Below are 16433 nucleotides of genomic sequence, written 5' to 3' on the forward strand. Positions count from 1 at the left end.
TCAGTAGCCCGCCTCATCTTGGTAGTAGGGGGGTACTCTGGGGTCCTCCTTGGGCTTGGGTAGTTGCCTACTGACCTTGGAGCCCCATCAGCCACTGGGCCTTGGGGGCAGTATTTGGGTTCATATATCTGCCAGCCTAAGGCAAAGACCTAGCCACTCTAGTTGGTGCCCTGCATGTAGCCCATCTGCAGAGACATGGAGGAGTTGTCACACTTGTCAGTTCCCAGCTTGGTGTCACAGATGTGCCACCAGGTCCCAGGAGCCCTCATGTCCACCTGCCTGGCACACTTGTTGCTGCCCATTTGGAAGCTGATGGTTGAGTGGTCCATGGCTGGCAGGATATGGTTCTTGGGGTCATACAGATGCCTTCTAGTGCCATATGCCATCATGCCTGACTGGGTGGCACACTTGTTGACACCCATCTGGAGCCCGATGGTGCACTGGCCTGCCTTCAGGGTAATATCATCAAAATTCCGCTCCTGCTTTTCCAAGTACTTGATGCTGATGTCCACACCACTCTGCAGCCCCTTTGTCATGGCCTTCCCTGCCAGAGCCAGAAGAGACACCTGCACCTGTGTCATGTTTCCACTTTTTAACTGGCCTCTAACTGGTTCACAGAGTTCATGCCGCTGCTGACAATGGCTTTGGTGAAACTGGAGAGGTTTTGTAGCTGGTGTCAGTTTTGCATGGAGCAGCTGATCTTAAGGACTGAGCCGGGCTGCAGCTTATTCATTAGTGTGTTCAGGATAATCTTGCCCTTCAGACCCTTCTGGGAAGTCAGGACTCATAGACCCATCAGTCCCTCAACCCAGCTGCAGAGCTCTGCTTACTTCTGAGGGTCATAGTTGGACAGGAGCCAGTCTTGACCTTGGCCGAAAGCCTGTACAAGGGCAGATTGTTGAACTGCATGGAGCTCATGCTGGCAGCAATGGCAGGACAGATGGCCTGGTGGTTGGATGGCACAGGACTTGTGAGTCTGGGCCAGAAAATAATCTTAAACATGAAATACCCATAATATTTTGGGTTATATCAGAAAAGTTCTCTAATGGGTAGAAAAGTGCCTAGAAAATTTCTATAATAAAATGAAAATTGTTTGTGTATCATATTCCTCAGCAGGTATACTTTTTCTCCTAGGCGCTGCCAGATTCTGTCCCCACCTGCACAGCCTCCTATTGCCCAGCAAAGAGCTACTTGGTTTATAATGGCAGTTCCAAAGTAAACATACAGCATCTTGTTTGTAAGGCTGCCACTCTGACTGAACAAGGTAAAAAATCAGCTCAATAGGCTGAAATGCAGGCTGTTTGCCCTTGTGTTTGGGTTTTTACTGACTCATAAAAAATAGTGGCATAAATCAGTAAGAACTGGCCTACCCATATGGTCAGGTAGAAGGGCAATGGAAAAATGACCTGCTAAAGGGATGCCCAGCCCTGGCCAGGTGGTTCAGTTGGTTGAAGTGTTGTCCATAAACCAAAAAGCTTGCGAGTTCTATCCCTTGTCAAGGCACATACCTAGGCTGCATGTTTGGGCCCTGGTTGGGGTGTGTAATGGAGGCAACTGATCAATGTTCCTCTCTCACATCCATTTCTCTCTCTCTCTCTCTCTCTCTCTCTATCTATCTCAAATCAATAAACATATCCTCCTTGGCTGAGGATTAAAGCAGTTAAACAGATGCCCATATGGAACATAAACCTACGGAAGCCACTATGGACATTTGAAGGATTTATTAAAGTAGGACATGTCAATGACCAACAGAACAGCCTTCTAGAATTGAAAGGTGATTGGAATTAGTGAGTGGATTTCCTAATATGCTCCCTTGAGATGCTCACCTGGGTCCATAAAGTTAGTGTACATGGGGCTGCTGCAGCAGTGCAGAGAAGGTCTGGATCTAGACATATTCCTCTTGCACCTTCTGAGGCACAAAATGCCAAGAACTGTTCTGTTTGCCAACAAGAGAAACCGGCTACAAGTGGCTCTGGGGCAGACTCCCCAGGGGGAAGGCCCTATACACATACCTGGTAAATGGACTACATTGATCCAATGCCAATAGCCTTGGGGACTATAAGTGGGTCCTGACAGGGACTGAGATTTTCATACCTGGTTGTTGTTGCAGATGTTCAAGACACTATTAGATGATTGGAATAAAAAATACTGTACCAATTGGGGTCACCAATTTATCTTTCTTCAGACCAAGAACCACACTTCACAGCTCATAGTGTCCAATATCGGACCAAGAGATACCACATCAGATGGGCATATTATGTTGCATATCATCCTCAGAGTAATGGTTTCATAGATAATTGGAATGAGCATTGAAACATCTGTTGTCTAAAATGTGGGTGAGGGGAGCAGATAAAGTCATGAAGGGCTTACTTACGTACTTTCCTGAGGGTATGCTCACACTCAACATGAGGGCGCCAAGAGGGAGTCCCCACTAGATAGATTTATCCACTTTTCTGGGGGACCTGGGGAATAGGGAGTGAGGGAGGATGCTGGCATGACTACAATATTCTTTCCCTTATCACCCCCCCCCCGGACCAAGAATACATCTGCAGGTACCAGAAGCAGGATGATCCTTAAACAACCAATTATAACCATGCCTTTAACAAACTATAGAAATTATTTCTGAAAATATAGTTTTAAAAGCAGCAAGAGAGAAGAAGAGAGTTCCTACAAAGGAATTCCCATAAAGCTATCAGGTGATTTCTCAAAGATACTTTGCAGGCAAGAAGAAACTAGGAAGAAGTGTTCTGTATCTGTGTAACGTTACTTTTTATGAGGGGGTGTGGACTAGGGAGAGGGACTTACTAGACTAGTATTGTTGCCAGAAGTCTGGACCAGCACAGGGGTCAACCCTTACATCCCTTTCAAAGGAGGAAAAGTTTGGGTGTAAGTGGAGAAAAGGAAGAAGAGTTGTTGGGGGTAAAAGAGTGAATAAGTGGATTATGCAATGAGGAAAATTCAATATTGCACTAACATTTTGAAAGAGGCTCAGAGGAAAAGATGATGTTGTTTCTTAGCTCAGTTATGACGGCTGTCTGGAAGTTTGAAGCCTTGTATTGCAGAGACCTCTTCTGCTTTTGGAACCTGACAAAATTGAATGGAAGACTGCAAACATGGTTGACCTTGCTGTGAGAGACATTTTTATCATAAAATATAATGATGGACTGTACTAATTTTTGTTATTTTTACATTACATATGCACAATAAGATATACTGTAATACTGGCATTGTTGGTAAGATTATATTACCTATATTGATAGTCACATGTATGGGGAAATTGAGCTCAAAGCCTCCTATGCCTACCTCACACTGATTCTTCCAAATGTTAAAAATATTAATGCTGTTACTATTGCTCTATCTTTGTCATGCTGGCACCTCTAGATAGCTTTAAGATAGAGGAGGCTGCTGGCCAGAAAAGCCAGCCATGTGGTTAGAGGAGTGGAGTTGAGCTAAATCACATAGCCACTGATTTAATCAACCATGCCTACATAATGAGATCTCACTTAAAAAAAAAAAAAAAAAAGAGCTCTGGACAATGAGGGTCAGGGAGCTTCCTGGTTGATGAACACATTGATATACCAGGAGGCTACATTCCAGACCTTGTCCTGTGTACCTCTTCATTGGATTGTTCATTTGTATCCTCTGTAATAAAAAGGTAATCATAATGAAAATGCTTTCCTGAGTTTTGTGAATCATTTTGGTGAATTAGTGAAACTAAGGGGCCATCATGAGAATCCCCGAATCTGTAGCCAAGTCAGACAGTAGTGCAAGTAGCCGGGGACCCCACTTGTGGCTGGCATCTGAAGTTAGGAAAATTTTGTTGAGGACCTTGTGTTTTAACTTGTGGGACCTGACACGAACTCCAAGTAGTTAGTGTCAGAATTGGATAGAAATGTAGGATGTCAGGGTGGTGTCAGAGAATTGGTGTCACAAACAGTAAGCATAATGCTCTCCTAATTTCTGTAAGTTGTTCTAGTGAATTATGGAATCTGTGGATTCATGGGAAGCTTGAAAGTGTAAATAATGGTCAGAGTGAGAGAGGACTGAGGATCCCTGAGCTGGAGAGCAGTGTCTAAAGTAAGGGCAGCCTTGTGGAGGACTGTGTTCTTAGCTGTGAAGTGTGGCCAAACTCTGGGTAGTTGATGACAAAAGTCATTTCATCCCCATGTGGAATGGTAGCCATAGAAAGGGAGGAAGCACTGATACACCATATAGCTTGAAGGGACCTTGAAAACTATATGACAAATGCAAGCAGTCAGTCACAGAAAGATCACATAATCTATGAGTCCATTTATATAAAATGCTCAGAATAGGCAAATCTATAGAGACAGAGGATTAGTGACTAGGGATGGAGTCAGGAGGGTGTGGTTAAGGAGGTGATGGGAAAGGGAACCAAGTTTCTTTATAAAGTGATGGGAAAGTTCTAAAATTAACTGTGGTGATAATTACATATATCTGCAAACATACCAAAAACCACTGAAGTGTATACATTAAATGGGTGAAGGGTATATGAATTATATTTCAATAAAGCTGTTATTTTTTAAAGGGGTGGTTACCTTTTATAAATGCATACTGAAATAGCTATGGATGAAATAAAAGGACATCTGGGATTTGCTTGAAAAGAATCCTTTGAGGGTAAGGAGGGGAACAAAGGAAATAAGACTGGCCATAAGTTGATAATGCTGAAACTGCGGGCTTGGAGGTTCATTATATTACTCTCCACACAGTTAGATATGTTGAACATTTTCCCTAAGAGGAAACAAAGAAGAATCCCTCTCAATGTTCTAACTCAGGAAAGAGGAGACTGTCACATCCTTTGATTAAGTTATTACTTAGAGGCCCCGCCCAGAGATCCTCATATCCGAGATGAATTATTGAGGGGAATCTGAGAGGCATAGAAGCCATACAGTATGGAGAGACACTGAGTGCAGGGGCCGGTTGGGGCCAGGGCAGTTTGGCCCCCATGGCTTTCACTGACAAGCCACAGGCCATGTTCACTGTGGTGGTGGAAGTGGAGCGGGGGAGAGAATCAGGTAAGAAACCACGCGCACTCATTCTCAGTGCTAGTGCAGCTTGGGAGAACCTCCTGGGAGAGGGAGATGGCTAAGCCATCTCAGGATGGGAAACTGAGGCAAAGGTTGAGGGCAGGACTCAGGAGTCCTGGGAGCTCAGTCTCCCCCATGAGAGTTGATAGGAAGTCCACCTTTCTTAGGCCCTGAGAAGACCTGTCACCCCATGCTCCTTCTGGAGGGGTCCAACAGCATCCGCCTGCTTCAGCCGGGGACTCTGGAGACCCAGGTGGAGATGGGATGAAGTGTGGGCAGGGCAGGGGAAGAGGGAGCAACACTGCTGACCCCAGTCCTGCCCACAGGAACAAAGCATCACTTTCGACAGGGTCCTGGGATCCGAAGCTGCTCAGGTAGGGGATCTGATAGGGTGATGGGAGGAGGCTGGGAGCCTCAGCCCCAGGAATCTGGGGTGCTAAGCACTTCCAGAGCCCTTTGCTCAGGCCAGTCTGGGCCAGGGCACCTGGGACAGGGGGCTGTGTCTGTGTCTTCCTGCAGGAGGCAGAGCGGGAGCTGTTAACACGAGTCCAGCCCACTCTGGGCTCTGTAGGCCGAGGATACAATATGGCCCTGCTGCTTCGGGGTCGAGAAACAGAGGCGCCCCGCCTTGTGCCTCAGGTGAGTCCCAGAGGAGCCACCAGATATAGGTATCATGAGGCTCAGGTGTTGCTTCCTCTAGGGGACCTTTGAGCACCTTCCTTTCCCCACCATAGCTAAATGAGGTACCCTCTCTTGGGGCCCCTATTGAGCCCTGTGATCCATACAGGATGTTTGGCTAGGGTCAATTTATTCAGCAATTGACAGGTCAGAGAAGGTAGGAGGCTGGGGCTGATGGGGTGAAGGTCAGGGAGGAGTGGTGTGCAGAGATCAAATATCCAGGGAGATATTATTTTCACAGTTCTTGATAATATTAATAATGATAATAAATTTGAAAGTTTTTTTGTTTTGTTTTTTAGATTTCATCAAAATGCCCCCAAATCAAAATAACTCCCTCAGGACCTTGTCATGGTCCCCTGCCCTAGCAAACAGCAGGTCTCACTACAATTGTCTACTCACTTTGCTCACTTGTGCGGTTGCTGTGAACTGTGAGGCCTGGGCCTATTTCTAGCCTGGACACCATTTTCCCAGCACCTCATCGGGCACAACACAGACATCACCCTCGGAAATGTTGAAAGACATTTCTTAGTCAGTCCCTTTATCAGTTCATTTCTCAACCCCCATCGAACTCCCTTTTTTTCCACTTTAGCTGCTGCAGATGCTGTTTGAGGAAGCTCTGCCTCTTGGGGGATCGGATCCTGTGCTTAGTACCCTTAGCCTGGTGCAGGTGAGGCCCTGGAGGACCGGGAGACCTGGGAGCCAAGGCCATGGTGATGCTCCCGAAAGAGGCCGAGGCTGGAGGGCAGCCGGAAGAGCCTGGGTCTAGCTCCATTCTGCTGCTTGCCAATGTGGGCTGGCCTTCCTGGGGTCTCCTTTCTCCTGGCTGAAATTTCTGCATTTTGGTGCCTTGCTTGGCCCAGGGCTCCAGGACGAGGATCATGTGAGCTGAAAGCTGGGGAAAGGCTTGGTGTGTAACAGGTGTTGTGTTTGTGTGATCCCAGCTCAGCCCCAGTGGGAAGACTCAGGACCTGCTCTCTCCAAGAAAAGAGAACCTGTCAGTGCTGGATGTGATGCCTCTGGGTTTGTGAGTGTCCGGGGCCCAACAGAATCCAAGGATGCTTCTCTTAAGGCAGGGCTGACACTCCCAAACCAGGCCCTTGGAGGTTTTTCCCCACTGCCACCCCAGAGGGAAGCTCTGAGCTTGGGGTCATGCCTACAGGGCCCAGGTTCGCTCCCAGGACTCCTTCTCGCCTTCTTCCCCTCATCCCATACCCTTGTTCTTCTCACTCCTCTCACACATCCATTATACCTCTGCAACTCAATCATCATCATCCTGGGTGATTCAAGCAACTCACTGAGCAGAACTTTATTTTCCCCATCTGTAAAATGGGAGCAATCCCAGCTGCCCTGCTTGCCTCCCTGAGCAAATGGCAGGACAAAAATAATAATAAAAATATATATATAATAATAAGGTTGTGAAGGTGAGAGGTTTTTAGGGGATATACTGAATTTGGAGCTTTAGGGATCATTTTCAAAGGCTCTTGGGAGCCCCAAGGGTGCCCCAGGCAGAGGTCCTGGGGAACTCTGGTACCTAAGAGCTGAACTCAGCCTGCTCTCCCTCCAGGGTGGTGGAAGGCGCCAGGGAAGTGGAGGTGTCTGACGCAAGAGCTGCCTCTGACCTGTACTTGCAAGCCACAGGGTGTGGAGGCAGGTGAGGACAAAAGGGTACCTCCTGTCACCTCTCACCTCTCAGGCCTTTGGCCTGATCCTAGCCTCTCCTCCACAGGGCCTGCTCTCTGCTTACTGTCACTATGTCCTGCCCAGGGCCTGACCCTCCTAAGGGTCCTGGGACTCAGAGTGTATGGAGAGGGGCTTTGAGGATCCTGCAGCTCCCAGGAGCCCTGTAAGTCTGACAGCTTTGGGAGTGGGATGCAGGGGGATGTGTGTGACTGAAATACTCAGCATCTGAGATTTCCTTCCTCACCTCCAACAGGCTGAAGGACTCCCTGTAGCATTTCTTGTAAGGCAGGTCTACTAGCAATAAATTTCTTCAGCTTTTGCTTATCCAGGAATATCTTAATTTCTCCTACATTTCTGAAGGATAGTTTTGCCAGATATAGAATTCTTAGTTGACAGATATTTTTTCATTCAGCACTTCAAATATGTCATCTTACTGCCTCTGGCCTCCATAGTTTTTGATGAGAAATTTGTTTTTAATCTTATTGAGGATCCCTTGTACGTAACAAGTTGCTTCTCTCTTGTTGTTTCCAAGACTGTCTCTGACTCTGGCTTTTGGCAGTTTGATTATAAAGTAGCTTGGTGTGGATTTCTTGGAGTTTATCCTCCTTGAAACTTTTTGAGCTTCTTGGATGTATAGAGTCATCATGTCTTTCATAAAATTTGGGAAAATTTTGAGTAGTTCTTCAAGTATTCTTTCTGGCCCTTTCTGCCTCTCTTCTCCCTCTGGGCTCCCATTATGCATTTATTTGTATACTTGATGGCATCCCACAGGTCCCTTAAACTACTTTTCTTTCACTCGTTTTTCTTTCTGCACCTCAGACTGGATAATTTTATTTAACCTACATTTAAGCTGGATGAGATTTTCTTGCCCCTGCTCAAATCTGCCCTCTAGTGGATTTTTAATTTGTTACGGTGCTTTCAGGTCTAGAATTTCTACTTTAAAAAAAAAAAAAAATCTGCTCTCCTATTGATATTCTCTATTCACTGAGACATCGTTTTATTGATTTTCTTTAGTTTTTCTGAGCATATTTGATAGCCGAATCAGAGTCTTTGTCTAGTGAGTCCCATGTTCATGATTTGCCCTATGAATGAGCCATACTTTCTTGCTTATATGCATGCTTCATACTTTTTGTTTGTTTGCTGTTGGAAACTGGCCAATATAAGTATTTTTTGTAAAGTCTGTATTCATTGTGTCGGTCTCTTAAGTCTCCATCTTTCCCCTTAATGTTCTGATGGCTTGGGTATGGTGATGTAGTGACTCTGAAAACCAGACTCACCCTTCTCTCCAGGGTTTGTGTTGTTGCTTGTTATGGGATGAAGTCCTCTGTTTGCTTAGTTACATTCCCAAACAACTTTTGCAAAGACTGTATCCTTTGTGATCACTAAAGTCTCCATTCCAATCTTAGTGGTTAGCCAGTTACCTGACATGGAGTTCCTTAAACTCCTGGGCGGGATCCACATAAAGAAGGAAGAAAGAGAGAGAGAGAAAAGGGAAGGAGAAGGAGGAAGAGGGGAGGAAGTGGACAAGGGAAAAAAATTCCCCCAGTTTCTACAGATTGGCTCTGTGTTGGGTCACTCCTCTCTGCTTAGCCAGGCCATTTATAGTTCTGCTTTAGCCTCACCTCTTGCTGAGCCTTCTTAGGGCCTTTCTCAGCCAGCATCCTGCCCTGGGCACTGTGCATGGCTTTCTAGGTTCCCCAGTACACGTGGGAACTTTTCTAAGTCCTTATTCCACCCAAATCTCACTCCCCAATTTTTCCTTTGAATCTTTCCATGTATCTATTGTTTATCCCAAGTATTACTATAATTATTATTTTTTATTCCTTTTAGAGAGAGGGGAAGGGAAGGAGAGAGAGAGAGGGAGAGAAACATGGATGTGAGAGAGAAACTGGCTCCTTGTACATACCCTGACTGGGGACTAAACCCTCAACCCAGGCATGTGCCCTGACCAGGAATTGAACCCATGACCTTTTGGTTTACAGATGATCCTTCAACCAACTGAGCCATACTGGCCAGGACCCAACTGTTATTTTTGCTTGTTCTTTCATCTTTCAGCATTTTGGGGCAGGGAGGTTATGTTTTTAAAACAAGGTTTTCAATGTTTTATGTTCTCCGGTGTAGCTACTCTTCCCTGAAAAAGTTCCAGGAAAAGTTAAACAAAGGAAGCCCATTTTGTCAGTCCTTTAGGGAAACTCCAATGAGTCAAAAGAAACCAACACAGTTCCTTGGGAACAAGATCTGCTCCGCTCCCTCCAGAATCAGGCACCCCCAATGGAAATGTTGACTGTTGTCTACAAGACACCCCTGTGCTTGGGAGGAGACCAGGGCTAGGTTAAGTTAAAACATCACAAAGATTTCTTACCATATTTAAGTTGCCTTTCTTCTGGCTAAGCATTCTCTTGGTTGCTATAAACGTTTAAATCCCATACTTCTAGCAAGGTTGATTCTGGTCATTTTTGCCATATGTTTCTGGGGAGAGACAGATCCCCAGAGTTTTCTACTCTGCCACTTTTGTTGATGTGACCTTGCTTTGCCATTCCAAAATTGGGTTATTTGTCTTTTCCTTATTGAGGTATAAGAGCTCTTTATATATTCTGGATACAAGTACATAGTCAATAAACAACTGACATTTTTTATTATGAGAATATATTATTTGTATAATTAAATAATAATGATAAAATAAAAATCTACACAAGGTTGTAAAACTGATGGTGCACAAAAATTACTGGAAATAGTCAAACTTTCCATCAGAGTGTGATTTGGGACAGTTTCTTTCCTCATCCACCAGTGAACAGGTTTCTTCCTTCTTCCCTCTGCCAGAGACTGCCCCCTGCTGCAGGTGTTGGCTGGTAAGGCTGTTGATGAGGAGGTGGAGGGCTCTCTGCCCTGGATTGTCTCATGGCTCCTGGAAGGAAACAGCTACAATGGCCTTCTTCTTCGCCTGGACCCTCAAGGTGGCCTGGGGGTGGGGGGGAATGTCCGGTTTTTTTAGAAAGCTCTGGAATCTGGCCTTAGGCCTGCTCCACCCTCTCACCCAGCCAGCCACAGCCCCAACCCTAGCCCAGAGAGAGCCTGACTCTCTGGGAGGGCCAGGGTTCAGAAAGGCCCCAGGGTGGCCGACCTGCAGAAGTCTGGAGAGGCAGGGCTTATAGTAAAAATAATCCCTCACCCTTCAGAGGCCTTCAACAGTTTACCAAGCATTTTTACACTAATGTCTTTGGTTCTTACTAAAACCCCAGGAGGCAGATCTAATTTACAAACAAGGAAAGGGAGGATCAGAGAAGGAAAGGTAAACTTGCCTACATTCACACACCCATTTGAAAAAAGAAAGCTTTGGCTGCCTGTCTCTAAAATCAACAAACACACATTCATTTGGCTAACACATTCCCAGACCCCCCCCCCCCCCCGCCCCGTGCCAGGCCCTGAGGAATGTGGCAGATATGTTGGGACAGTTCACAACCTCAAGGATAAAGCAGCGAGGGGCGTCAGGCGCATGTTTGTAGGCCAGTTTGGTATCATGATTAATCACACAGGCAGACCTGGGCTTGACTTTCAGCTCTGCCAGTCATCAGGGAGTTGCTTGATCTCTCTGAGCCTAAGTTGCCCCATCTGGAAACTGGCAGGAGGCAGGATAAAACTTTTAGAGCTGTTGCCTCATTGGAGAGTTGTGTGGCTAAAAAGAGGCACCCAGAGAGAGCCTTACCACAGTGACATCAAACACAAGTTAAAAAGCCTGATAGGCATTAGCTGTTTTTATGAATAGTGCTATTAAGAAAAATTAAAAGTGTTATAGGCAGTATGCTTTGGGGTCCAGAGGAAGGAGTGATCCACTCTGAGTCTCCTTTTACCAGGCAGCTCCCTGAGCTTGCTCCAAGCTGCTCTCTTGGGAGCCGCAGGAAGGAGGATGCAGGTAAAACAGGTGAAGCCCACCCTGTGGGATGCAGCAGAAGAGGCCCGAGCCCGCCGGGCTGGCCTGAAGAGCCTGCGTTCAGGCCTCCTTGGGGTCCCACTGACAGATGGTGGGCTCAGCCAGCTGCGCAGGGCACTGCAGGAGTTGCAGGTGAGCAAAGTAAGCCCTGAAGGTGCCTGGGCCAGCAGTGGCCACAGCCCACCTTGAACCATCTCTCCATAGGTGGTAAAAGCCTGGAGCCGGTACCCAGGCAGCCGCTTGCTCAAAGGGGTCAAAGCTGAGGCTGTGGTGCAACCAGAACCACAGGTATGTCTCTTTATCCAACCTCTTGGGAGCCGCACTGATGTCTGCCTGCCTTTCCTCTGTTTACAAAGCACTGTGAGGGAGCCCTTCCTCTACTCATTAATTTATTGATTCCCAAACATTTATTGACTACTCACTATGTGCTGGGCACAGTGCCATGTAGGCTCTAGGAAATCCCTGTCCTCATGGAGTTCACAGTCTGCTGGAGAGAAACAATTACAACATCATATCAGTGCTAATTTAAAGGGCTCATCAACACAAGGTTCCATGGGGCATCTACGTTAGTCTTGGCAAGAAAGGGAAGGAAGACTTCAGGGGAAGTTGATTCCTGGCGGAGGTGGCCAGCAACAAGTGAAGAATATTTAGGCAGAGAAAATAACAAGCACTCAGAGGTAAGTGAGTGCTTGTTCTCTTTGGGGACCTGCTAGCAGCTTAATTTGTTGGAGGATAGTTTGAAGAAGAGAGTCAAGAGAGAAGGATTGGAGAGGGAAGCAGGAGCCAGGTCATACAGGGCTTTGTAAATCTATTGAGATGTTTGGACTTTATCTTGACAATCTAAAGGAAGCTACAGAAGTATTTCAAGCTGGGAGGACAACATTGCTCCCACTTTTCTTTTCTTTCTTTTTTTAAATCCTAACTTGAGGGTATGTTTATTGATTTGAGAGAGAGAAGGAAGGGAGGAGTGGACGGAGGGAGAAAGGAGGAGGAGAGAGAGAGAAGGAGAGAGAGGAGGAAGAGAGAGAGAGAGAGAGAGAGAGAGAGAGAGAGAGAGAGAGAGAGAGAGAGAGAGAGAGAGAGAGACAGTTGACCGGTTGCCTCCCGTATGCACCCTGACCTGGGACTGAACCCACAACCTAGGTATGTGCCTTGACTGGGAATTGAACCCGAAACCTTTTGGTGCACAGGACAATGCTCCAACCAACTGAGCCACCTGGTTAGGACTGCTCCCATTTTTCATGTGAGCAAATAGAGGCTCAGAGAAGAGAAGTGAGTATCCCAGGGTCACTGGAATATCAAAGGCCACAACGGTGCAGATGCCCGACTCCTGAGACTAAATGGGTGTTCTTTCATCCTCTCAGGGTGCAAGCTCACTCTTGTGCAGAAAGGGATACTATCGTCCATGATTTGCCACAGGGTGGCTGGAAGGCTGCCCCTGTCTAGCTTTTCCCGGTTTTTCCCTTTTCACAATTACTTACAACTTGTTTTTATAGCCTTGGGCCTTGGGAATGAGGCCTGTAAGCTCCCATTTATTGAGCAGTGCCTGTCACTGCTCAGTGCTTTGGGTGCCTTATCCCATTCCATACTCTATAATTTTAATCAGTTCCATGTTACAAATGAGGAAAAATGAAGACTCAAAAAGACTAGTCACCTGCCGGAGGTCATACAGCTAAGAAAAGGAGGTGCTAGGACCCTGATCTGTTTTATTTCAGTCTTGCCCTCCCAGGAGGAAGCATGTGGACTTCCCGCTCCTAATATCTTCTCAGCAGGTGGCAGATTCAGAAGCAAGCCACAGCCCAGGCCCCCGAGGAGAACCCCAAGGTGGGTTTGAGGCTTGGGGGTGGAGCGGGGGGGTCTTCACCATTGATGTGCTTAATTGCATTTTCCTCCAGTGGCAGGAAGAGCAGCATGTCCAGGACCTGGCTGCCACCAAATGCATCCCCCCGGGGACTCTGAGGAACAGGTACCCTCAAGTACCCCAGAACAATGGAAAGCTGTTGGGGAGTGAAGAGTTGCAGAGTTGCAGAGCCAGTTAACATGCCTCCGGCTTACCCTGTCCCAATAACAGGGAGGAATATGGAACTTCTGGCAAACGAAGGACCTGAAGGTGTCCTGGATCCCTAAGGGAGGGGCATGGAAGGCCCTGTTTTCCTACTGGGTTGGATTAGGGGAATGCGATCCTTAGGGCCTCCATGGCATCTATTGGCAGAGCCAATACTTTCGCTCTCCCCACAATGGCCTCTGAGTCTGTCCAGACTATAGGCTCTCTCAGGCCAGTTAGTTCCAGGTCGTAGTTCTGGGAGTATCCCTGGTAACAGGACTCTGTTGGAAATGTTGGCCCCTATGTCCCAGTGCTGTGTGCATACATGGGCTTCTGGCTGAGCCCACTGATGCCACCTAGGCCCAGCAGGCCCCAGATGTGGCCTTGCAGTTCTTCCTGGCCCAGGCCCAGAGGCAGAGACTGCAAGAACAGCACCGATTTTGGATCCAAGAGGAACTGAAGCATTTGGAACAGGAGGAGGCAGGTGACCAGATCAAAGGCCTGGTGGCAGGAGAAGAGGTAAGGAGGGTCATGTAGGGGACTTTTGTTCATTCTAATTGGGTCAGTCACTGTGCTAGGGTGCTGAGATCCAATGTCGATCACAACAGACTGGGCCATACCCTCTCTCCTGGCCCTTACAGCTTGGTAGGGGACAGATGAAGCAATTCTCGGTGCTAAGTGCTGTGATGAGGGGAGCTGGGGGCTGTGGGAACAAAGAGGTGTACCTGACCCAAGCAGGAGTGGTCAGAGACAATGGCATCCAAGCTGAGAAGAAAACAACAAATGGATCAGCCACGGAGATTCGCTAGACTCTGCAGGTTGTGCTCATCACACAGAGGCACTTGGTAAATGTAACTTGCCTGAACAAATTGAAAAACAAAACTTATGTGCATGGGGTTTGGAGGGTGGTGTGGAGAAACACATGTTCTAAAAGAGGACAATACTGTATGAACAAAAGTCCAGAGGCAAGCACTGGCCAAATGGGTTCTCAGTATTGCAAACTGTCCGTCTGGATGGAGACTGGCAGGTGCATGGTTAGAGGCAAGGCTAGAGATCAGCGTGTGCCATGCCTCTGCATCTGGGCTTTACCCTGAGGATGATGGCGAACAGTTGAAAGGCATGTCATTTCCAGCTCTGCCCCTCACTAACCATGTGAAAATTTGGGCACATTAGGTCATTCCTCTGATCTAGTTTCCAAATCTGTAAAATGGCAACTACCTCATAAGGTCGACACTGGATAAAAAGAGATCATATACATGAAGTACGTATAACAGAGTGGGTACACAGGTGGCACTCAAGAAAGTCATCCCTTAGTATCCACGGAGGATTGGTTCTAGGACCCCCATGGATACTAAATTCATGGATGCTCAAGTCCCTTATATAAAATGGCATAGTGTTTACATGTAACCTTCCCACATCCTCCTGTATACTTTAAATCATCTCTAGATTACTTATAATACCTAAAATAATGCAAATGTTATATAAGTAGTTGATATACTGTATTGTTTAGGGAATAGCGACAGGAAAAAAAAGTTTGTAGTGTTCGGTTCAGACATGCAGCTACTGTGGGCCAAACTACAGAGTACACATCAGCAATAACATAACATTTAAAAATATATAATTTCAACCTGTGGTTGGTTGAATCCGCGAACCATTTGTGGATATGAAGGGCTGACTGTGTTTTCACTTAAGGCCTCCAAGAGCCAGAGGTGGCACCGTGAGCAGGCAGTGCTGAGACTCCAGCTGGAGGCTCTTCAGGCAGAGCGGGATGCTGCGGAGCAGGACCTGCTAGCCCTCTATGACCTGCATGTGCAGGCCACTCGAGCTCAGACGTGCCACATGTTACAGGTCAGTAGGGACAGGTCTTGAGCTGGTGACAAGGCTGGCTAACTCACAAACATGTCTGAATCTGGGCACAGGTATTCCGAGCCTGGCGGGGACGGTGGGAGGAACAGACCATGACCACAGAGAATCACCACTGCAGCCTGCTGGCTGATATCCTGCAAGACACCATCGACCTGGCTGCACAGAACCAGGAGCTCCAAGCCCAGAACGAGCAGCTTCGGAAGGCTGCAGACTAGGCTGGGTCCTTGCCCTGAGAACTCTGGTGATCAGTAATCCTTCAGAGGCAGTTTCCTCTCTCCTTATTGCTTTTTGTTTTTTATTTTTATTTATTGATTTTAGAGAGAGAAACATTGATTTGCTGTTCCACTTATTTACGCATTCATTGGTTGATTCTTGTTTGTGCCGTGACAGGGGATCAAACCCACAACCTTGGTGTATAAAGATGATGTTCTAACCAACTGAGCTACCTAGCCAGAGGCTTGTCTCCTTATTATTATTATTTTTTAATTTTAAAAAAGATTTTATTTATTTTTAGAGAGGGGGAGAGAGGGAGAGAAACATTAATGAGTGGTTGCCTCTTACGCACCCCCAACTGGGGACCTGGCCTGCAACCCAGGCATGTGCCTTGACTGGGAATTGAGCCAGCAACCCTTTGGTTTGCAGGATGGCGCTCAATCCACTGAGCCACAGCAGCCAGGACATTCCTTATTCTTAAGGGTCCTACAAGTTAGAGGAAGTTGAGACAAAATAACCAAGCTAACCTTCATTGTAATTAATACCACCGTTAACTAGGTGTCATTGTACCAGCCCCTGCTAAGCACCTAATGTCCATTATTTCATTTAACCTAACCTCTTCTACTACCCAAAATAGTTGTAGTTACCACTGACCACCCATTTCAGAGCTAACACAGCTGAAGACAGGAGATGTTAAGTATCTGCCCAAGGACAGTGAGCTGTAAGTGACAGAGGCAGAATTCAAATTCAAGTCTAGTTGGCTATGGCTCTACACAGCTGTTAGTAATGGTTCACAAGTGTGTATCAGGGTCACCTAGGGAGCAACTTAAAAGAAAAGAGATTCTGAAACTCCACTCCCTAAAATTATGCTTCAATAGGTTTAGGACATTTTTTAAAAACAAGTTTACCAGGTATTCTACCATGGGAGCAGGGCCTGCCATTCCTCTGGCCACGAGGTCAGATGACAGGCAGTGAGGAA

At 46.7% G+C, this 16433-nt stretch overlaps 1 protein-coding gene and 1 pseudogene across 1 annotated transcript; one reads left to right on the forward strand and one right to left on the reverse strand.

The window, feature by feature from the left end:
* Window positions 1-918, reverse strand: LOC150000675 (calponin-2 pseudogene; annotated as a pseudogene).
* A 4045-nt stretch (window positions 919-4963) lies between these two features.
* On the forward strand, window positions 4964-15513 carry LOC150000676 (uncharacterized). The gene is made up of 14 exons (XM_090290250.1): window positions 4964-5033; window positions 5213-5298; window positions 5565-5684; window positions 6313-6390; window positions 6665-6747; window positions 7288-7374; window positions 10224-10357; window positions 11255-11463; window positions 11536-11619; window positions 13047-13155; window positions 13227-13297; window positions 13736-13894; window positions 15077-15223; window positions 15295-15513. The coding sequence occupies exons 1-14, from the start codon at window positions 4964-4966 to the stop codon at window positions 15454-15456; spliced, it is 1599 nt and encodes a 532-aa protein (XP_090146376.1). The 3' UTR covers window positions 15457-15513.
* Window positions 15514-16433: the final 920 nt, after the last annotated feature.

This window comes from Furipterus horrens, unplaced genomic scaffold (genome assembly GCF_987537825.1).
Source record: "Furipterus horrens unplaced genomic scaffold, mFurHor1.1.pri manual_scaffold_10, whole genome shotgun sequence".
NCBI classification, from domain to species: Eukaryota; Metazoa; Chordata; class Mammalia; order Chiroptera; family Furipteridae; genus Furipterus; species Furipterus horrens.